Source organism: Macaca mulatta, chromosome 7 (assembly GCF_049350105.2).
Source record: "Macaca mulatta isolate MMU2019108-1 chromosome 7, T2T-MMU8v2.0, whole genome shotgun sequence".
NCBI classification, from domain to species: Eukaryota; Metazoa; Chordata; class Mammalia; order Primates; family Cercopithecidae; genus Macaca; species Macaca mulatta.
The window spans coordinates 137,619,586-137,643,509 of record NC_133412.1 but is presented as its reverse complement, the minus strand read 5'-3'; the positions used below and the strand labels follow the sequence as shown (position 1 = coordinate 137,643,509).

Genomic DNA, 23,924 nt, shown 5'->3' with positions numbered 1-23,924 from the left:
ATAAGACAACTTCTGCCCAGTTTTTGTTAAAGGCTCATTTTACACTTAACCCCAGAATATAGCTCATATTTTCCTGGAATATTCAGGTGAATTTTCATTTGGACACTTAAGTTGTAGGAGTTTGGGTACACTAGGAAGACCCCCAGTCAGGTTTCTGTATTTAAGGGTGGGTGAAGTTTACCCAGATTCTTCTCCCCTTAAGTTGTTGGAATTCAAGGCAGCACCCTCATCTGGGAATTAAACAAGATTGGTCAGATAAATTTCACATCATACTAATATCTTAAAAGACTAATATGGGTAAAATATAAAGGAAGGAAAATTGAAAACTCCAAGACAGTAACTTTGAGATCAATTTCAGCTTTACTTTACATTTGCATTTATGCATTTGTTTGCAAAAAGTATACCTGTCCTTAACAGTACTGCAGTGTTCAGTTTAAAGTAGTACATAAAAATAAACAATTTAAGCTCCTATATATTTTATTGTTTCCAAGCTTCTATAGAACAGGTGTGCAAACTTCAGGTTTCTCATCTCAAACGAATCTCCATGCATAAACTAATCAAAAATGCTCAAGTCAGCAAACACGCAAAATGCATTAAAGAGAAATCTCAAATAATGTTTTTAAAAAACAAACTTTGGAACTAACCTTTTATAATTAAACTAAGTTGTTGCACCTCTCCTTTCATTTGCATATACCAAAGACTTCCAACAATAGATCTCCTACTTGGCACAAGGACATTTCAAAGAAACAAAAAAAAAAAAAAAAAAAAAAAAAGAGAGAGAGAGAGAGAGAAAGGCAAAGAGGTTTACGCTGACTTGAGTTCAAGCTTAGTCCACTTCTTCGATAGTCGGTCCCCCGGAGGCTCCTGAACCGCCGCCGCCGCTGCCGCCGCCAGGACCACCTTGGTAAAGTTTGCTGATGATGGGGTTGCAAACTCTTTCGAGCTCTTTCTGCTTGTGTTCATACTCATCTTTCTCTGCCATCTGGTTTCGGTCGAGCCAGTTGATCACCTCCTGACACTTGTCGAGGATCTTGTTTTTGTCCTGCTCGCTAATCTTGCCCCTCAGTTTCTCATCTTCCACCGTCTGCTTGATGTTGTAGGTATAGGACTCCAGGGCGTTTTTGGCTGCGACTCGGTCACGATTCGCCTCATCTTCCGATTTGTACCGCTCCGCCTCCTGCACCATTCGGTCAATGTCGTCCTTGCTCAGACGACCTTTGTCGTTGGTGATGGTGATTTTGTTTTCCTTACCGGTGCTCTTGTCGGCGGCGGTAACGTTAAGGATGCCATTGGCGTCAATGTCGAAGGTGACCTCGATCTGGGGGACCCCGCGAGGCGCAGGGGGAATCCCGGTCAGGTCGAACTTGCCCAGCAGGTTATTGTCCTTGGTCATGGCCCGTTCGCCCTCGTATACCTGCACCAGCACGCTGCTCTGATTGTCCGAGTAGGTGGTGAAGGTCTGCGTCTGCTTGGTGGGGATCGTGGTGTTCCTCTTGATGAGTGGGGTCATGACACCGCCAGCTGTCTCGATGCCCAGCGACAACGGGGTCACGTCAAGGAGCAGCAGGTCCTGCACATTCTCCGATTTGTCGCCGATGAGGATGGCCGCCTGCACCGCGGCGCCATAGGCCACTGCCTCGTCGGGGTTGATGCTCTTGTTCAGCTCCTTGCCGTTGAAGAAATCCTGCAGCAGCTTCTGGATCTTGGGGATACGAGTGGAGCCGCCCACCAGCACGATCTCCTGGATCTGGCCCTTGTCCAGCTTGGCGTCGCGCAGCGCCTTCTCCACCGGCTCCAGGGTCCCGCGAAAGAGGTCGGCATTGAGCTCCTCGAAGCGGGCGCGGGTGATGGACGTATAGAAGTCCACGCCCTCATACAGCGAGTCGATCTCGATGCTCGCCTGCGTGGACGAGCTCAGGGTGCGCTTGGCGCGCTCGCAGGCGGTGCGCAGCCGCCTCACGGCGCGCTTGTTAGGCCCAATGTCCTTCTTGTGCTTGCGCTTGAACTCCTCCGCCAGGTGGCTCACCATGCGGTTGTCGAAGTCCTCACCGCCCAGGTGAGTGTCGCCGGCCGTGGACTTCACCTCGAAGATGCCGTCCTCGATGGTCAGGATGGACACGTCGAAGGTGCCACCGCCCAGGTCAAAGATGAGCACGTTCTTCTCGCCGCCCGCACAGCCCTTCTTGTCCAGGCCGTAGGCGATGGCCGCCGCTGTGGGCTCGTTGATGATGCGCAGCACATTGAGCCCCGTGATGGTGCCAGCGTCCTTGGTGGCCTGGCGCTGGGAGTCGTTGAAATAGGCGGGGACCGTTATGACGGCGCTGTGCACCTTGCCCCCCAGGTAGGCTTCTGCGATCTCCTTCATCTTCGTGAGGACCATGGAGGATATCTCCTCCGGGAAGAAGGTCTTGGTCTCCCCCTTGTACTCCACTTGCACTTTGGGCTTGCCTCCCTCACTCACCACCCGGAATGGCCAGTGTTTCATGTCCGACTGCACTGTGGCATCCTCGAACTTCCGTCCAATAAGCCTCTTGGCGTCGAAGATGGTGTTGGTGGGGTTCATGGCCACCTGGTTCTTGGCGGCGTCGCCGATGAGGCGCTCGGTGTCCGTGAAGGCCACGTAGCTAGGGGTGGTGCGGTTGCCCTGGTCGTTGGCGATGATCTCCACCTTGCCATGTTGGAAGACCCCCACGCACGAGTAGGTGGTGCCCAGGTCGATGCCGATAGCCGGGCCACGGGCAGACATCCTGACTGAAAGGCGAGCGGCGTTAGGATGGGGAAACCAGGGAGATGAACTCCGCGGAGTCAACTAACGGTCACCTCCCACCAGACACCACGGGCACTACCAGCAACTCTCAACACTCCGCGCCCAGTTCCCGGTTCTTATAGCCGCCTGGGGGAGCTCCCAGACCCAATCCGCTCCCGGGACCGCCCTCACAAACTCTTCCAGCTCCACCACAGGCTTGCCTGGGTCGGAGTGACTGGCCCGTGGCCCAACAGATTTCAAGTTGGACGAGGGGCGGGACTCCGGCCCCCGCCAGGAGAGAGAGGGGCGGCCGTTATGTAAATAAGGTTCCTCCCTGACTCTAGGCCGCCGGGCCGCGGCGCCTCGCGCGCCTCCTGCTGCTGGCGGGCGTTGGGCGCGCGCTCCCAGAGCCAGGTGTACGCGCTTTTTCGCGGTGTTTGCCCTAGCCGATGGGCATCGGATTGGCGGGACACGCGACCAATGAGCAGCGCGGACTGAGGCGTGGCACGGGGAGGAGGCGTGGAAGGGGAGCCGGGTGAGGAAAGCCCCCGGGAGGGTTAGCTCAATTCCTGAGGCTTTAAATGCAGTTCAGTGCTAGGGTGCCGACTCGCTGAGCACGCAGGGACGGAGGAACTCATTCTGAGTTGGTTGCACCGAAGAACTACGGCTCGAGCAGCTTGTTTTCCCCCGCGCCGTCCAAGGGGAGGGAATAGGGAGTTGGCGTGGCTGGGGTGGGGGGTGAGGGCGGATCTCTTGGACGGGGATAAAAGACAAAGTTTGAACCAGCGGTCGGCCTCCTGGGATTTTACAGTGCGTGCTTCGCTGAGTCTCAGTGGTTGTGAGCACTCGATTAAAACTGCCTGGCTGGGGCCGGGCGCGGTGGCTCACGGCTGTAATGCCAGCCTTTGGGAGGCCGAGGCGGGCGGATCACAAGGTTAAGAGATCGAGACCATCCTGGCTAACAAGGTGAAACCCGTCTCTATTGAAAATACAAAAATTAGCTGGGCGTGGTGGCACGTGCCTGTAGTCTCACTCTTTCTTTTTCCTGTTTGTCCTGCCGCTTTAAACTCTGGTTTCGCCTTCCTGTTCATTCCATTGCTTATTTTAGGTCGCAAGTGCTTTATCCACTGCTTTGAGTTCTTGACTGAAAAACCTGTAATATAATCAGTCAAAACCCACACGTTGAAACACCATAAAGTCAGTCAGTCTCGGTCACCCTGGCACACACGCGGTTGTGATCGCGACCTAGTCATGTTTCTGACTCCGCTCAATGGAATGGAATGATTTTCTTTGGCTGTGCTGAGGTTACTATTGAAGGCATAAACCCTCCGAGAAGATAGATGAAAAGGAGCGCGATTCACTTCCTCCTGTTTAACACGAATGTGAGGACAGATCTGGAAAATACCCTGGTACCGGGTGATAATCTGTAGAAGCAGACTCCCATATAAATAGGCTCCTGGACGGGCGCGGAGGCTCATGCCTGTAGTTTCAGCACTTTGAAAGGCCGCGGCGGGTGGATCACGAGGTCAGGAGTTCCGAGGCCAGCCTGGCCAACATGGCGAAACCCCGTTTCTACTAAAAATACAAAAATTAGCTGGGCGTGGTGGCGCGCGCCCTGTAGTCCCAGATACGTGGGAGGCGGTGAGTCGAGATCGCGCCACTGCACTCCAGCCTGGGCGACAGAACGAGACTTCGTCTCAAAAAAATAAAATAAAATAAATGGTCTCCAGGTGGATGCAAAGACAGCGATCACTTTACATAATATGTGTGGGGAGGCTGGGGATGTCCTTCCAACAAGCTTGAACGGGTACCTACTACATGGCAGTAAAAACCAAATGACATGGCCTGGTTTTCAGAGGTAGAGAGTCTAATAAAGCGGTAAACATAATTTAGGAGAAGCACTGAAAGCAAAGCGCCACAGGGAACACAGGGAGCACAACCAGGCTGAGGGAAAAGTGCGTTGCTGAGGGCTACCTGGAAGAGGTGGCATGCCTGAGCCGGGAGCTGAAGTTCGCCAGCAAAGAGTAGGAAAGTCATTCTTTACATAGATTGCCTATGGGCGAAGATGAGAGCAGTGTTTGCTGGGGAACTAGGATTTCTGTACAGAAGATTAGTGTCACTGGAAGGGAGGGATACAGGCAAGCAATAGGCTCTTCAGGTGGATAGGATACATCTCAGAGCTTTCTGGGCCATGGTCTTTTTCCTGAGGCTTTGGGCTGGGAGCACCATCCTTTAAAGCAGGCTAGTGATGTGCAGCCATGTAAAAGCTGTATGAAATGGCGCTCAAGAAAAGCTTTTGTCAACCCAGAAGTTATCTGTGACCAAAAAGTAACGTTGACAGAATTCTATAAAGTCAGTCAATGAACATTTAAGATTATTTTATGTAGTGGTGTATATCATTTCCAGTTTTTAAGAACATAATTTGCTATTAATCGGTTAGTGTCATCAGTTAGTACTAGTTTTAACCATAATTCCTATCCTCTTTTCCATGAATTTGAAAAAATTTCGAAAAAGGAGACCTTTTAAAGAAAATACTAGGAAGGCCGGGCACGGTGGCTCATGCCTGTAATCCCAGCACTTTGGGAGGCCGAGGTGGGTAGATCACGAGGTCAGGAGTTCAAGACCAACCTGGCCAATATGGTGAAACCCTGTCTCTACTAAAAATACAAAAATTAGCCAGGCGTGGTGGCGGGCACCTGTAATCCCAGCTACTTGGGAGGCTGAGGCAGAGAATTGCTTGAACCCAGGAGGTGGAGGTTCCAGTGAGCTGAGATCACACCACTGCACTCCAGCCTGGGCAACAGAGCAAGACTGTCTCAGAAAAAAAAGAAAAAAAAAGAAAAGAAAATATTAGGAAAACAAGGATAAAACCCAGACTTTTCTAATTGAAACTGTCATGAATTGTGAGTACAGATCTCTTGATTTTATTCTTGGAAAGTCTTGTCTTTTGTGTAGTTTCGGGGTGGGGGGGTATTTGTTTTTTGAGACAGAGTCTTGTTCTGTCTCCCAGGCTGGAGTGCAGTGGCTCACTGCAACCTCTGCCTCCTGGGTCCAAGAGATTCTCATGCCTCACCCTCCCAGATAGCTGGGTTACTTATATGCACCAGCACACCTGTCTAATTTTTGTATTTTCGGTAGAGACAGGGTTTCACCATGTTTGCCAGGCTAGTCTTGAACCCCTGACTTTAAATTGTCTGCCCATCTTGGCCTCCCAACATGCTGGCATTACAGGCCTGAGTTTTTCTTTTCTCTTTTCTTTTTTAGAAAAGAGGGAATTAGTGGGCTGGAAGCAATGCATATTCTTTGTACAACTGATGATATATGACTTAGAGATACAGTCTCAGCTACAACTGAAAAAAGAATGTGAGAAACACAAATTCTTTAGATCTCTTGCATTCAGTCAGCCCTCACACACTTACTTCAAGCAAACCAAGATTGCAAAAGAGCAAGCAGGCCAGGGTTCTCACATAGAAACACTAAAATTAGAGCTTCAGAGGAATAGTTTCTTTTGCACAGTAACTGTGCTACCTCTGTGCCCAGTTATTAAAAACACATCTTGCAATCTGACCACCACATTCATCTTTAACACAGCTTTCTGAAACCACAGTAGCAATTATACCCGCATTTTCATTAGCCGTGTAGACTTTTTTCTGCTCTAATTTGTGTTTCATATGTTCCATAGTTTAAGTGGCATCCTAAGATTTTCCCAAAAAATACACTGTATTTGTATTTTGGGTTTTTTTTTTTTTTTTATTTGTTTGTTTTAAGAGACAGGGGCCGGGCGCGGTGGCTCACGCCTGTAATCCCAGCACTTTGGGAGGCCGAGGCGGGCGGATCACGAGGTCAGGAGATCGAGACCATCCTGGCTAACACGGTGAAACCCCGTCTCTACTAAAAATGCAAAAAATTAGCCGGGCGAGGCGGTGGGCGCCTGTAGTCCCAGCTACTCGGGAGGCTGAGGCAGGAGAATGGCGGGAACCCAGGAGGCGGAGCTTGCAGTGAGCCGAGATCGCGCCATTGCACTCCAGCCTGGGCGACTAAGCGAGACTCTGTCTCAAAAAAAATAAAATAAAATAAAATAAATAAGAGACAGGGACTTTCTCTGTCACCCAGGCTGGAATGCAGTGGCAGGCTCATAGCTTGCACAAGCGATCCTCCTACCTCAGCCTCTGGAGTAGTTGGGACTACAGGCATGCACCACCATGCCCAGCTGATTTTTGTATTTTTGTAGAGATGGGGTTTTGCCATGTTGGTCAGGCTGGCCTCGAACTCCTGAGCTCAAACCATCCACCAGCCTCAGCCTCCCAAAGTGCTGGGATTATAGTAGTGAGCCACCGTACCTGGCCAATATTTTTTCTTTACATTAAATATGATCATGCCTTTTATTTAGCATTACTCATCATGGGATTTATTCTAAGGAAATAATAGAAAATGCAGGTAGTATTATTTATATTAATGATAATAGAAAGGAAATGGTTTAAATATCCAAAAATAAGAGATTACCTAAATTATAGTGCATGCATATGATGAATTCTTATGCAGCCATAAACATGGTGTGCAAGATTTTTAAAGACATGGGAAAATTTTCTTGGTATAATTAAGTGAACAAAATATATGAAACTTGTATCTTCTTATATATAGGATATTCTTATATAGATTTAAAATGCATCAAAATTAGTTATCTAGAAGGTAGAATTATCAGTAATTTTTCTAAGTTTCCTTACTGTACTTTTACAATTGATTTTGAGAACTTCACTATTAACAGCTATATTAGTCCATTTTCACACTGCTGATAAAGACACCCAAGACTGGGTAATTTATAAAGGAAAAAGAGGTTTAGTGGACTCACAGTTCCATATGGCTGGGGAGGCCTCACAATCATGGCAGAAGGCAAAAAAGTCACATCTTACATGGCAGCAGGCAAGAGAGAATGAGAACCAAGCAAAAGGGTTTCCCCTTATAAAACCATCAGATCTTGCCCCTGGACACCCCCAAGGGCTGTGGTACTGTCCTGCTTTCCAGTCCTTGCAAGGGCTGAAAGGTGTACCAGTATTTCAGCAAGGCCCGGGAACCCCACACAGCCACACCAAACCCTACGTCTGCTCCAAGGGGTGAAAGTTCTAGTGCACCAGAGGCCAACAGGCCAGCCGAGGCTACAAAAACCAACCTTGGATCCTACTCTCTTATTAAAAAGATTTTGGATGCCGAAAAAAAAGAAAAAATCAGATCTTACTCACTACCACCAGTTACATGGCAGCAGGCAAGAGAGAATGAGAACCAAGTGAAAGGGGTTTCCCCTATAAAAACCATCAGCTCTTACTACCACAAGAATAATATGGGAGAAACCACCCCCATGATTCAATTATCTTTCACCAGGTCCCTCCCACAACACATGGGAATTATGGGAGCTACAATTCAAGGTGAGATTTGGGTGGGGACACAGCCAAACCATATCAACAGTTGAAACAAAGTTTATTAGTCTTACATAGAAATTATTACTGATTTTCAACAAGTGAACTCTCTCTTTGGCAGATTATAAATACTAGGGTGTTTTAAAGTATTTTTTAAATCCAAAGACTAAGGTACCACAAGACTAAATGGTGGGAAAAACAAGAGCTTTAACATATGTCAAATCCTCTGTAATTAATTCCTAGCACCCAGAAGAGTGCCTGGAAAGCAGTAGTAATCACTAGCTTAGTATTTATTAAAAGTGACCTGAGACACATTATTTAACAAAAAAACTGAAAATAATAACTTATTTTTTTCTTTATAGTAGGAAGATACTCTACCTACCTCTTATATTTCTGTACTAAATGACACTGCAGAGACCAAAAGTTGAAATAAAGTCATATCTGAAAATATTTGTACTAGAGATACTAAGGTGAATAAGATATGGCCTAAAACTATGGGCCTGAGTATTAGACCTGCCCTAAGGAGACTGAGCAATAATAAATTTTTGCAGAATTACTAGGGAAAAAAACGCCAAACTTGTCAATTTTCCTAAAATCCTCTCAATCTCTACACAGGCACAACCTTCACAAGGGTTGTAGATTTTCTTGAGGAGATAATGTTGGCCTGAAGAAAAGATGGAATAACAGCCTCTCATTTGAGGGCCCTTGAGCAAACTGAAGTTCAACTAATGATTATCTTAAAGATCTCTATAAATACTGCCATTTTATAATTCTTACAAAGTGCTGTGTCCCAAAATATTTCTTCACCTATCACTACAGGAAAAAACTTGCCATTTGTTTCTTTAAAGTCTTAAAAAATTCAGTCTTGGAGTTACAGTTAAGCTGTAGATACACAGTAGGCTGGGGTAAGACACTTCTATGCCTGGTATGGAAGGGTAAGAGACCTGAACCTGGAAGGCTTTTTCCAGAAGAGAAGTTAATCTATGACAATAGCAGACAAATTGTACCTACTTCAGCTTTTAGTGCTAACCTTATAGACCCTTGTGGAAGAGACTGAAATAATCTGGAAGAAGAGACTTGGAGAATCAGATTCAATATGCAATTATTGTTAATACTTATTTAATTCTTAAACTGAAAAAAAAATGAATTATACTGGCAAATAAGTTATTTCTCTGAACAGTAAATTGTGTTTGTTATTTGAAAAATGAATTAAGCCTCCGAAAGAGCTGAACACTTTATCAGTGGATATTTATAAATAATTATTTCTTTGTGTATTAAGAAGGAAACCCAGGCCAGATGCAGTGGCTCATACCTGTAATCCCAGCACTTGGGAGACCAAGGCAGGAGGATGACTTGAACCCAGGAGTTCAAGACCAACTTGGGCAACACAGGGAGACCCCATCTTGACAAAAAATTTTAAAAATTAGCAGTCATCGTGGTGGGAATCTATAGTCCTAGCTACTAGGATGGCTAAAGTGGGAGGATCCCTTGAACCCAGGAGTCTGAGGTTACAGCAAGCTATAATCTTGCCACTACTTTCCAGGCTGAGTAACAGATCATTCTTCTATATTGAAAGAAATCAGGATCTGGCAATAAGAATTTTAGTTAATTCTCTTTGTGCACATCTTAAGCTACCTGAGAACATCATCTTAGCTATATCAGATACTTATTATTGTGGTATTAGAGGATGGAAGGAGTTAATAATTTTCAAAACTAGTAATTTTTTTCAATGGCCAGATTGAAAAAAATACAGTATAAATAAAAGTAATATACAGACAATTTAACTTTGGAATATAGAGGAGGAAATTTTATTAGGTAAAAACAATGGATTAAAAAATGTAACAAAAGTACTTTAACCCAATAATTCCATTTTATACTGTATACTAAAATACAGAAAATAATCACATTGTAGAATGCATTTATACCATTTATAATTATTATAATTCATTACATTTATAGTTAGTACAGTCAAAATTTAAGCCATTTTTATTTAATAAATCTAATTCCACCAGTCAATCAAAAATTATTTGTTGATTTATTACTCCTTTGATCTGGCACCGTTAATTATTGGTAATATTCTTTTATTTTTCTTTTTCCTACTTATGTTTAGAAGTCTGCAGTTCTGTATACCTCCTCATGTTCCCAAAAGAGATTAACTCTAGGGTTTTTTAGACTCTAACACTTCCCTAGGCTTATTTGTTTTATTTCTCTTAAAGCAGTTGAATTCACATGTATTTGAACACTTCAGTGGGTTTTTCTCTTCTTTCTACCCACTATCACGTTGCAATTAACTCTTAGATTTTCACTTAGTATAATTATTAGAATGAATATTCAAGTTATCCTACTTTATAGTGAGGGTTTTTAAAATTATGTAACTTCTGTACATACTATTAAGAATACTGCAAATCTCTGTGCTTCTTGTTAAAACATTGGAATAAATAGTCATAAAAATAAGCATTTCTCAAAATATATAACATCTTGATATTGCAGAAGAAACAAAATAATCATAAGGAATTGGTGGGGGGAGTGGGGAGGGATAGCATTAGGAGATGTACCTAATGTAAATGACGAGTTAATGGGTGCAGCACACCAACATGGCACATGTATACATACATAACAAACCTGCACGTTGTGCACATGCACCCTAGAACTTAAAGTATAATAAAAAATAAATAAATTTTTAAAAAGTAAGTGTTCAGCAGAAGAAAGTAAAAAAGAAAAATTATAAGGAATTGGGTACATAAACAGAAAGAAGTAAAACTACAAGTATATTCAGAATAAGGAAATAAAATGCATATGGTTAAGTAATGTGTATATGTGCATATATATGTATAAAACAAAGCATTTATAGCCAGGCTAAAATCTCACCAAATATTTAACTTCTCCATTAAAGATTTTTAAAAACCTGTTAACATCGTTTCATTGAATACTTAAATTTTATCTTGAAATTTGAAAGCTGAGAAGCATAGTTTATACATAAATATTGAGAATAAGTATTTTAACAGAAACTAATTCTGCCTTATTAGGTTATATTGCCAAGTTCAGAAAAAAATAATGTGTCTGATTTGTGGAAATCTACTATTGAAGTAATACCACTTCTATTCTCCTTCAAGTTAACAGATTTAAAAAGGAGTTTCATTAATATAAATGATCAAGATTGTGACTGGCATTTACAGTGGAAAAGGAAGAAGGGCAAGTGTTTTACTACAGTGAGTAATAACCAAATTATCCTGTTAAAATATTGGTCTTAAATTTTTTTCTCTGTACCCATTACTTCTTACACTCTAAACTACAGATTTTTGGTGTAACTTTTTAAGTTGCCTAAGTACATTTCGTAATATTTAAGCTACAATTCTAGTGATTTTAAGTTTAGAATTATATGTATCTATATAAATAGATTTGTGATTATGTCTCTTTATATTTGCAGTAGCCTAACAACCCCTTTTATTTTAGAAAGACCCTTGAAGATAATTAGCATATAAAGTTTTATTTTAGTATAGCTGTAACCACTGATGTTGTATGAATTTTCTAGTTACTTTTCTTTAGCAGATTTACACAAATATTAGAGAGTCACCATGAATCAATTTTGTTACAACAAAGTGATTCCAAAGTGATCTTTACTGAGTTTTCTTGGATCTTTGCAACTGGAACTTTTTGGGCTGATGAAGTTTGTCAGGAAGACAGAAAAGATGGTGCCACTTCAGATCTGATATTCCTGGGTCTGCACTTAAAGATTATCTGTTGAAGATTGATTCTTCCCCATGTCCTCTCCAAATTCAGATCTTTCACTTCTCCACAGGTTTAGAAGGCCCTATTTCACCACTGCCACACAGAAAAAGACAAAACTCAAGAAAAATAATATTACAAGTTGACTGCTCTACAAGATACAACATAATTCTTAGATCAGAATTTCTTGGCTTTGGCACTAGGCCAACACACTGTTAACAGAACAGAGCATGGAAACACAAGCATAGCCGCTAGAATTTAAATTAATTACTTCCTGAATGTAACTTGTACCGTTCAAATATAAGATGTTCTTATTAATCTATCAGTAGGACATATAAATATATAACATAAAAAAAGATAGGGGTCAGACAAGTAGAGGAAAATAGGGAGGAAGGAAGCAGTTAAGAAGTGTTTTCCTTCAAATAAAATAATTTTACAATGTACTTTAACTTGTTAATGACAAATCTCTGATTGAAACATAAATCTAACAATTTTTTTTAAAGTTCATATTCTTTTTACTGTCTTCAGCCACTCTGCAAATGAAAATGAAGCATACACACACATACAAATACACACACAAAAGAAGAGGAGGGGTTTTTCTGCAAATTCCTAGGCTTATAAGCCTCCTAACCTGCCCTAGTGATTCTGAGTAAAATCGTATTTTTGGCAACAGTGCTTTGCCCTCATAATAAGATCCTTAATAAAAAAAAAAATTTTTTTTAATAAAATAAATTCTCTCTTAAGATGTTTTGCTCACATCAGGGAACATAAGCTTTTGAAAAAAAAAAAAAAAAAGATGGTTCATAATCTGGATGCTTAGAATTAATGTTTCTATTATCTAAAAATGAGCTCTCCTGATTGTGTTTGATATGAGAAGTTGGTTTAAGGAGAATAAAAACACGTTAACTTTTTAAGTAAGTGGGGGCTTTGTAAGCTGTATAACTGTTCCTTCCTCAAAAAGGAGAAAACAAATTGCAAATTTTCTCACATAAAATTATTAATATCCCTGACTCTGATATGAAATAATCTTTTAAATTTTGGTCATCCTTTGGCCCTAGACATTCCTGTGTTTTCACTTAATACAATAATGATTAGTACATTGATACGTTCAGTTCAGAGCCAAGTATTTAATTGTAATCTTAATACTATCTTTTTTGGTCAACAATTGAGATGGATAATGAGAAATTATAATGGCTTTCTGTCCCTTAGTGATCTGTGGTGGATTTTGATGGAAAGAATGAGCAATTTTGACACTACTAATTGACTACAGTGATTTGGTTCTCCTGAATAAAGAAACAATTTAAGTAGGATTTGAACTTCTTAATGCTAAATTCAACCAATTGTGTGCATATAAATGTGAGTGGTATTGTTCGTTCAAAATTAACATTAAATTTTTGTTTGTTTGTTTGAGATGGAGTCTGTCTGTCTCCCAGGCTGGAGTACAGTGGCACGATATCAGCTCAGTGCAACCTCCATCTCCCAGGTTCAAGCGATTCTCCTGCCTCAGGCTCCAGAGTAGGTGAGACTACAGGCATGCACCACCACTCCCGGCTAATTTTTTGTGTTTTTAGTAGAGGGGTTTCATCAGGTTAGCCAGGCTGGTCTCGAACTCCTGAACTCAGGTGATTCACCTGCCTCGCCCTCTCAAAGTGCTGGGATTACAGGTGTGAGCCACCTGAGACACTGCTTCCGGCCAGAATTGGCATTAATTTACAAGCTGCTATTGTCGTTTAGTTTATATTTAACGCTTAAATGATTATATAGACATTGTCCACAGAATCTTCACCATGTCATTCTTCTGTTCTTACTTGAAAAGTGACATTTGGCAGATGGTAGCCAGATCATTAAAGCAGTAGGTTTAACATAGTAGTATAGAAATCAGGTAATAGATGCATAAAGTTAAAATAATATTAAATTGAGGGAGATTGTTTCACTTAAACCATTAAATAACCTTTTTTAAAATTTGCTGCTAGGTTAGGGTGGTTATGCAGCTATGTGTCATTTCCTGAAATTATCTTTCATTTGTTTTATGAGTAAAACTGTCTCTATAAGTTTACCCTAGAAATCCATAGGTATTTTGGGAAATTGAATTATAAGTGGCTAGATTAACTAACTTTTGTTTTTAGGCAAACTTAGATTGCTCTATAAATCTTAATCAAATCAATCACATATGGTAACTGGGGGAGGGGGTTATTCTGCTTATTAGTCAAAGATATGATGAATTTATTTATCTTTTAAGACAGGGTCTCGCTCTGTTGCCCAGGCTGGACTGCAGTGACACAACCACGGCTCACTGTGGCCTCGACCTCCCAGGCTCAAGCAATTCTCTCACCACAGACTCCCAAGTAACTGGGACTACAGGCATGCACCACCATGCCCAGCTAATTTTTAAAGTTTTGTAGAGATGGGTTTCGCTGTGTTGCCAGGGTTGGTCTCAAACTCCTGGGCTTAAGCAATCCTCCCAACTCAGCCTCTCAAAGTGCTGGGATTATGGGTGTTAGCCACCGTGCCTGGCTAAAATGATGAATTTCTTATCCACATCATCTGTTAAGGCAAAAAGAGGAAACTGGTTATTCTGTTATCCTGCTTTTTCTTGGGAATATTTATTTTCAAATGATTTGAGTCCTTCAACTCAACAGTCTCATAACCAATAAAAGGAAATGGAGATTGGTGGGAGATTAAAACATAAAGGACAGGAATAGGGAAAATAAGGGAGGAAAAGGTCACAGACACAGAAATGTGGAAGTTGAATTCAAATTAATTTTTAATTGAGCACCTACTATGGGCCCCTCAAAATGGCTGAGAGTACCACTAACTGTTTTAAATGAAGGAAAATCAAAAAATAACAGCATTTTTTATTTATTTCTAAAACATCATTCTTAATCAACCATTTAAATAAAGTTTTGTTTTCCACTCATGTTTTCACATTATTCAGCATGTTACTTGGGTACCCACTATTACTAGCCACCTTACCAGGCACAGCAGTTGACAGATGAACAAGGAGCACAGTCTCATAGGAGCTTTATCACATGTGTTCCTAGGCTGAAAGGCCCTTCTTTATACTTCTTGGTAGGTGGAGTACAGGAATGTAGAAGTCAGAAACCTAGGTTCAAACTCCAGCTCTAATATATATAGTTTCTGTGTGATTTAGGAAAAATAATCTCTCTGAACCTCAGTCCCCCATGTGGAAAATTAGCATGATACTTACCTCATAAGGCTGTAGGGATTAATTAAAATTATGTATGTAGAGCACTTCACGGAGTATAGAGAGTGCTAAATAAATGGATGCTGAGGTTATTGACAGCCCTAAGATGGATGGATCATGGGTTCCCAAATATGGGATGCAATTTCAAGTTCTTAACACCAAATATAACCCTACTTGCTTTAGTTTCCTGGCATTCATGCTATCATCCCCAGTTTAGTGCACCTCAGGTTATCAAGGATGTAGGAGGGATTCTACAAGCATATGTTCCCCCAGAGCTTTTTGGTACCCTGCAATCCTAGAAGTTGTTGATGCTAGGATGTCTGGAGAGCACAGGCCATTTGTCACTGAGAAGCATATGTTACAAAGGAGATGGGAGTAGTAAGGAAAGTTGAGGAACTGATCAAAATAGATGAATGTCAAAAAAAAAAAAAGTTTTCACTTTTAATTCATGATAAAAACCCAGTTAAAATTAGGTATACCAGATTTCTTTATTTTCAACCATGTGTGCACATACACTCAGATTTTTTTCTTTTGGTAGTGATTTGGCTTTTTGTTAACAACGGTGACACAAGTTTTATGTTTAATTTAAATACTACAACGGTTAAACTGGTTTTGGGTGAGATTTTCCAGAAATTTATTAAATACGAAGTTCCTTAACTACTGACTTAGAGGAATAAGTATTGTTTAACCAGGGAAAAAGTTGTCAACAACCACCAGCTTCTCTTCCTACTTTTTTAGAATATAAAAGATAGTATCTAAATTATTTTTTCCTCTCTCATCACTTACAAAAATCTCAATTATTTAGGCATATCCTTGGCATGTTCATAAAATTGTTCCATTAGGCATTCTATAATTATAATCATATTATTTTTAATCCCTACTCATTTCACCTATAATTTTCAAATGTTTGATTTTTATTCAATTCTTATATCCTGTTCATATATTTTTTAGCTATAGTAAAACATGATTTTTCATGTGTATTAATTTTTTTTTTTGAGATGGAGTCTTGCTCTGTTGCCCAGGCTGGAGTGCAGTGGCGTGATCTCATCTCACTGCAACCTCCACTTCCCAAGTTCAAGAGTTTCTCCTACCTTGGCCTCCCAAGTAGCTGGGATTACAGGTGCACGCCACCATGCCCAGCCAATTTTTTTTTTTTTTTGAGACGGAGTCTCGCTGTCACTCAGGCTGGAGTGCGGTGGTGTGATCTTGGCTCACTGCAACCTCCACCTCCTGGGTTCAAGCAATTCTCCTGCCTCAGCCTCCTAAGTAACTGGGATTACAGGCATGCACCAGCATGCCCGGCTAATTTTTTTGTATTTTTAGTAGACATGGGGTTTCACCGTGTTGGCCAGGCTGGTCTCAAACTCCTGACCTCGTGACCCACCCACCTTAGCCTCCCAAAGCACTGGGATTACAGGCTTGAGCCACTGCGCCTCACTTAATTTTTATATTTTTAGTAGAGATGGGGTTTCGCCATGTTGACCAGGCTGGTCTCGAACTCTTGACCTCAGGTGATCCACCCACCTTGGCCTCCCAAAGTGCTGGTGCCCAGCCTCTACTTTTCCTTTTAATTAGTGTCTTGACTGCTCTAGCAAACTTTTTTTTTTTTTTTTAATAATGAGCCCCTCTGGAATTCTTTCTTCTAATTGAATTTTTGTCCATACTCAAACTGTTAGTTACACATTAAACATTTGCCATATACCATTTAACCCATGTGCGTTATTTCTAATTTTTTTCAGAGATGGAGTCTCACTCTGTCACCCAGGCTGGAGTGCAATGGCATGATCATAGCTCACTGCTGCCTTGAACTCCTGGGCTCTACTGATCCTCTCACCTCAGCCTCCTGAGTAGCTGGGGACTACAGGTGCATGCCACCATGCCCTGCTAATTAAAAACATTTTTTTTTTCATAGAGATAGGGTCTTATTATGTTGCCCAGGCTGGTCTGGAACTCCTGAACTCAAGTGATCCTCCTGCCTCAGCCTCCTAAGTAGCCGGAACTACAGATGCAAACCACCACACCTGGCCTCTCTGAATATTTTTACCTTAAAAACATGAGGGAGATGAAGACACATTTCTGAGTCCTAACCCACTGCTGCCTTGGTTGTGCTTTATTAATTTCTGAGATTCTTAGTCCTGTTTACTAAGTAATCGTAGAACATGCAAGTTGTATTGTACTATAATTGATGGCAAACTTGCGAACCATTCCTCTGGGTTTTCTTGCTGTGTAGAATAAAAGGGCCAAAGCAAAAGAGTCTCACAGTATTCATGAGACAGAAAGAGAATTTGATTCCACTATCTATCTCTGTAGATTCTCCTTTCATTTTTATATTTGGAACCTAAACACCTAAGTTACAAAGGCAGAAGGTCTGGCAGCTTCTACAAACTTCTTTCATTATCTTCACACCCAGGGAGGGCAAGAAGCAACAGCAAGGAATGACAGCTCTGCAGCTCTGCCCCAGGAGAGGAAGGAGATATGAAGGAACTGGGTTGGAGAACTGGGCTGGAGAAAAGTGCTGGATATTTTTCATTCTCCCTAATTTTAAAAAGCAAGTAGTCTTTAAGTTAACTTTTTGCCTTGATAAGGAGAACTGTACATTCTACTTTAGAGAAGCCTGTGCTTCCCTGTAGCTAGTTCCAAAACAAAAAAAGTATGTTCTGTGAAACATGAAACTCAGAAAAAAAACATTAAGGTGGCTCACACCTGTAATCCCAGCACTTTGGGAGGCTGAAGTGGGTGGATCACAAGGTCAGGAGTTCAAGACCAACCTGGCCAAGACAGTGAAACCCCGTCTCCACTAAAAATACAAAAATTAGCCGGGCGTGGTGGCGTGCGCCTGTAATCCCAGCTACTCAGAGGCTGAGGCACAGAACTGCTTGATTCTGGGAGGTGAAGGTTGCAGTGAGCCAAGAAGTATGAGCAACAGAGTGAGACTCCGTCTCAAAAAAAATAAAAACAAAATAAAAAATAAATTGAGGTATGGCTTTCTAAAACTATAAACATCTCAGTCATGTAAAATTAGAGAGTAAAGTTTATATATTTGCTTGCTAATTGTCAGCTGTTAGTACATGTCAGAACACTAAATTAAGCCCCCTTCCTAATGGAATATTCTTCAAAGACTGGTAGTATTTAGAAAAAGCCCTATTCTTTAATGATGGGGAAAGCCACTGCAAGAAAAATGTTGAAGTCACAAAAAAAGTGATCTCAAAGAAAATTATGTCCATTATGATACTATACACTGTAGTTTGGAAACTTGGTTTATCTGATCTCTTTATACTACTCTCTGATGGTCTCTGGGTTAGAGAACTTTTATCTGGTTCCTATCAGTAATATACATACCACATTTCATTTTAAGTTGGATTTCAAATTTAATTACTTGATAAACTATTGTATCTAAGTAAGAGTAAGATGAATCACTTTTCCTGCTTTTGCTGTTAAAGTTTCAATTTTTGTGTGTATTCTACCCGTCCCCTGCCTATTTCCCATTATTTGAATTCTGCACTTGGTTCCTGTGCTGTTCCTATCCTTACTTAACACTTCAACATATCCCCACAAATCTCTGAGCTCACATTGTGCTCTAATGCTTTCAACTAAATCTGTACTCGCCAGTATGTCTCTCAGTTCTTTTGGCAACTTGTTCTTTTATGTAAATTGTATACAAAATATGATTTGCATACTTTAAATATGATGTGAACAAAAAGAGCAATGCTGTCAAATTAGTGTTCAGAATCACAAATTTATATTTTTAAAATTAGGAGTTAATTAAAATCCCTTTCATTATGAAAAGGGTACTACATTGCAAGTAACTCACATTAAAAGGCATTCTATTCAATAGATGTGTTTATTGTGGGTCAGTTTTGCCAATGTTTTAATTCACATGTAATTATGTAGACCCTGTGTCAGCAACAACTAACAATACTACTACTTTAACTGAAAAAACGATAAACTGTTTCCATTGATAAACTGTGATTATTTTAGAATCCTCGTTTTATAGTCTTTTACAGAAAAAAAGATAATAAATGGCGATAAACTGCAATTTGCCACATTTCCTCCAAATCTTAAGACAGTATAAAACACAAGACATTTTTTTGTGCACTCTACTTTTATAGAACAACCAGGTTTATAATTGATCTCTTTATTTTATTAGATTTATCAATATACATGGAAGCTTTCTCAAATCTCAAAATTCCAAAAGTATGTAATTGTAAAAAATCATTTTTTCCTTTAGATGTCATATTCTTAGAGAGCTATTAAAGTCTATTTATAAACAAAAATAATTGATAAACTAACACACTTTAGAAATCAGAATATTTTAAATTAAAATATTTTAATGAATACAAGATATGTCTTTTTAACTATCATAGTTAAATTTAATATCACAAAACAAAATGACTTATCCTCACTAATTTTTCAAGTGAGGTAAAGCCATTGGAATTTACACTTAATATAAGTTTTAAATGTGATAATTAAATGATAATATTTTATCAATTATAGGAAATATTCATTTATAAAAATTTCCTCAGGTCCATCAATCTTTTTAGGCCAAGTTTGAGCCCATGTCAACCTTAAAGGTTAGATTCAGTGCACCTAACTTGCCTAATAAGCTTGTCAATTTAAGAATGTGAATTTCATTAATAAGGGGGAATAAAGAGTAGTTAACTCACTAGAAGTGAATGGGATAGTTTCAAGTAATTACTTAAAGAATTTTAAAAATTTAAACAGAAATGGCCAATGATTCTGGGTTTAAAATTTCACATAACCTTAAAAAAAAAAAAAAAACCCACATAGAAATAGTGAAGTCATCACCTTATTGATGAAAAACTAAAGTTTAATAGTCATTGAATGGGTAACAACCACTTGTAGTCTACATTTAAAAAGTAATTTTAATCATAGCTAAGAAAAACTAAAAACAAATAATTCTATTAAGAAACAACAAAAATGATAAACATTTAATACCTAAATGTAGATACTTAAAATCCTAACAAAAATATTAAAGTTAAAAGGGCCTTGAAATTTGTTTCTAACAAATCATCTTATATAATCAATTCCTAAATAGCTCATATCCTTTGCTTTGGTGTTTTACCTGCTATCACCTAAACATTAGTACAGTAGAAAATCACTTAGGTTCTTTTCAAATGCTTGGCATTATAATGTGATCTCATATCTTTCCTCAAATTAAATTTTGCTCCACATATTCCACATGTATACAGATGAACATCCATGTGCTGCTCCAACTGTTCATTATTTGGGAATATCTGAAAGCAGACCTGGCATATAGTCTCACCAGCAGATAAATGAGAAATCATATGCCGTACATGGTCATGTTTTCTGAAGTTTCCTTGATCACAAATGGAACAGACATACCTGGCCATGCCTTTGTGCATATCATTGTGCAGTCGCAACTGACGCTCTCTTAAAAACTGCTTTCCACATGTTTGACAAACAAACTGTTTTTCCTTAGTATGAACAGTATAGTGTTCTCTTAAGTGACACCGCTGATAAAATCCTTTTCCACACAGATTACAAAAATGCTTTCGTCTGTGATCTCTTTCATTTTCTTCCATGATGGCACTCTTAAACATATCTTGATCTAAGCAGCTAGACATATGTTCAACCACTAGATTTTCAGTTTCAAAACGCTGGCCACAATTAGGACATCGAAAAGGGCAGGCAGAATGTTTAAATAACTGCTTTTTTTGGATACTGTTTATCTGGTAATGACTGTCCCTAAAATCATCTAGCATTTCAACAAACATATCTCTTATTTCGGACTGCTCATCAGGATTCTCTTCCAAGTCCATTTTCTCCTCAGTATTTCCTAACCCATTCATGGTCAGATCTTGGGGCTCACCACATCGCTGAGCATGTTCCTGAAGCTGCCTACCCTTTACAAGTATTTGTCCACATTTACCACATGCACAGATATTTTCAATGTGTTTGGCTAAGTAATGAGATGACAGGTCCTCCTCGGTTATTGTAAGTCCACACAGCTCACAGGATGCATTTTCAGTATCCTCTTGTACTGGACTGCTGTTGTTAGGGGGCCTCATATTCTCTAAACCACCTCTTTCATCAGCACTTACTGACATTCGAGGTTTTAGAGTTTTCCTGCCACTTTTTTTAATGCTGACATCTTCTTCAACATAGTATCTATAAAATGGCTCTTCAGGTTCATCTTCTAATTCATCATTGTCAGTGGATTCATTACAGTCTTTATCAGTAACTTTAATAATGTTAAAGTCTTTCAGTTCATCTGTAGGAATATCTTCTGGCTCCATCTTAATAATAATCCTTTTCCTCTCAGCAGCTCTGCTTTTCTCTTCGCTGGCTATTTCAGACTCCACTGCACTACTTTTTCTGCTTCCAGTGGTTGAAGTTGAATCATCAGCAGCCTGGCTTGTGTCTCCTCTGTATTTGTCCGTCTGTACAGAAAATGTTTTAGAAGAATCTTTTTCACTGAATTCAGCTTTGATGTTACTGTCTTTTCCATCTCTAATATCTACTATTCTATGGTAAGATCTTGTGTTTTGGTATAAATGTCTGTTAGTACAGGTCAGCACATGCTCATCTAATAATTTTTCACAGCTAAAACCAAATCCACAGCTATCACAGGTAAAACTCCGCCCAAAGCGTCTTGACACACGTTCTTTTGGAGTAGATAATTTGGACACGGAACTTTTTTTACATACATCAAATAGTGGCTCAGGAAAATTACCTAATTGTAAAGACTCTTCATCAGGCTCTCTATTATGTGGTGTATTTACTGTTGAACTTGGCTCTGCACACCACCTGTTGGCTTCATTGCCATTTCGAGCCACAGTATCTTCATACATTCTTACCCCAAATATCATTTTGCTGTTCTGTTTGCTGGAAGCAGAAGAGGAACATTTTGAACTAGAACAATCTGCATCTTGGATGTCTTCTAAACAATCAGGAACATTGTACAGCTGTAGGTAGTTCATTGCCACTTTAAACTGCTCAAAACTGGAGGGAGCTGTCATAATTTTTCCTAAATACATAAATTGCAAAATGAGATCAAAACATTCTGCACTAATTTTCATGTTGCTGAGATTCAGTTGTGCAGTACTATGTTGATGGTTCATGAAAAACATTCTAAAATAGGAGCTACAGGCAGCTAGAACTGCCTTGTGTGCTTGAAAGTAAATGTCATCAATTGCAATACAACAGTCACAGAGAAAACCCCATTCTCTTTGGTTGTTTAGCTGCTGAAGGACGTAGCTGCTGTGGCTGGGCTTTGCCATCTTCTATTAATTAGACACCTATGTAAAACAAAAATATTAAAGTCAGACAAGATATAGAAAAGCACTTGAAAAAAGTAATTGTTATCATGATTTGTGACTTGCATGACTTTGCTATTACAATCAAGAAATTAAGAGCTTTCCATTCTTTATATAGTAAAACTCAACAATATATACTTGAATCATTATTTAAATCTGAAGATGAAGACATCCAGCCATTTATTCAGGTTTTTCAAATTGAACAAAGGCATCAAAAGCAAAAGACAGTTTTAGTTTCATTACAACTCTTGGGGGGAACATGTACACTAAATTTGAACAGAAAAAAAAGACATTAATTTAAAAATACTTGAAGGAGGCCAAGTTTGTGGCTCACGCCTGTAATCCCAACACTTTGGGAGGCTGAGGCAGGAGGACTGCTTGAGCTCAGGAGTTTGAGACCAGCCTGGGCAATAGTGTGAGACCTCATCTCTACAAAAAAGTTTAAAAAATTAACCAGGTTTGGTGGCATCACCTGTAGTCCCAGTTACTTGGGAGGCTAAAGTGGGAGGATCACTTAAGCCTGACAGGTAGAGGCTGTAGTGAGCTGTGTCGCACCACTGCACTCCAGTCTGGATGACAGAGCAAGACTCTGTCTCAAAAAAAAAAAAAAAAAAGAAGAAAAGAAAAAAAACTCTTTAAGGATATGAGTAATTAAAGTAAATAAAACAGCAACTTAAACTGAAAGTTAACAATTAGATTGTAAAGTATTAAAAACTTACTAGATGATTAATACTAAGGAACTATTGCTCATTTTTTAAGTGTGAGAAAGGTATTTTGATTGTGTTAAAAAGAATCTTTATCTTTTGGATATACATACTTTAGTATTTACAGATGAAATTATATATCTGATATATGCTTAAAAATAAATGGGGTGGGTGTGGGCAGCAATAGATGATACAAGATTGGCCATGTGTTGCTAAAATAATCTATTTTTAAAACCCTATTAAGCCTGGGCAACATAGCAAGACCTCGCCTTAAAAAAAAAAATTTGCCCGGCATGATGATGCGCCTGTAGTCCCAACTACTGGGGAGACTGATGCAGGAGGATGTCTTGAGCCCAGGATTTTGAGGTTGCCGTAAGCCATGATTGCACGCCACTGTACTCCAGCTTGGGTGACAGAGCAAGACTCTGTCCCAAAAATAAAAATTAAAAAAACCTTATTAGGGCCAGGCACGGTGGCTCACACCTGTAATCCCAGCACTTTGGGAGGCCGAGGCAGGTGGATCACGAGGTCAGGAGATCGAGACCATCCTGGCTAACACCGTGAAACCCCGTCTCTACTAAAAATACAAAAAAAATTAGCCAGGCATGGTGGCAGGCACCTGTATTCCCAGCTACTTGGAAGGCTGAGGTGGGAGAATGGTGTAAACCCAGGAGGTGGAGCTTGCAGTGAGCCAAGATCATGCCACTGCACTCCATCCTGGGCAACAGAGCGAGACTCCATCTCAAAAACAAAACAAAACAGAAAAACCTTATTAGATTATACAGAAATGGCACCAAACAAATAAGTTGGATTAGTGCCTTTGTCTTTTCTTGA

The 23,924-nt window shown here is 40.1% G+C and overlaps 2 protein-coding genes and 1 long non-coding RNA gene across 8 annotated transcripts in view; 1 reads left to right on the top strand and 2 right to left on the bottom strand.

The window, feature by feature from the left end:
* Positions 1–341: 341 nt before the first annotated feature.
* Positions 342–7,675, bottom strand: HSPA2 (heat shock protein family A (Hsp70) member 2). The gene is made up of 2 exons (XM_077941130.1): positions 7,596–7,675; positions 342–2,751 (listed from the first exon to the last, which is right to left on the bottom strand). Exon 2 carries the CDS (start codon positions 2,744–2,746, stop codon positions 827–829), a length of 1,920 nt encoding a protein of 639 aa, XP_077797256.1. The 5' UTR covers positions 2,747–2,751; positions 7,596–7,675; the 3' UTR covers positions 342–826.
* Positions 3,112–15,520, top strand: LOC114679580 (uncharacterized). 2 transcript variants are annotated; one of them, XR_013396320.1, is made up of 4 exons: positions 3,112–3,281; positions 11,271–11,366; positions 13,295–13,402; positions 14,123–15,520. It is a non-coding gene; the product is annotated as an uncharacterized LOC114679580 (long non-coding RNA). The 2 variants fall into 2 exon arrangements; XR_013396321.1 differs by lacking the exon at positions 3,112–3,281 and adding an exon at positions 3,575–3,712.
* ZBTB1 (zinc finger and BTB domain containing 1) overlaps positions 9,937–23,924 on the bottom strand; it is a 29,137-nt gene continuing 15,149 nt past the window's right edge. For 4 of the 5 annotated variants that reach the window (XM_015143884.3, XM_077941127.1, XM_015143883.3 and 1 more), the window contains one exon: positions 19,208–22,368. In XM_015143884.3, coding sequence (XP_014999370.1) covers positions 20,209–22,350 — 2,142 coding nt within the window. In that variant the 5' untranslated portion in view covers positions 22,351–22,368 and the 3' untranslated portion in view covers positions 19,208–20,208. Of the gene's footprint in view, positions 11,980–19,207; positions 22,369–23,924 lie in introns of those variants that run through there. The other variant, XM_015143886.3, reaches the window with a different exon arrangement.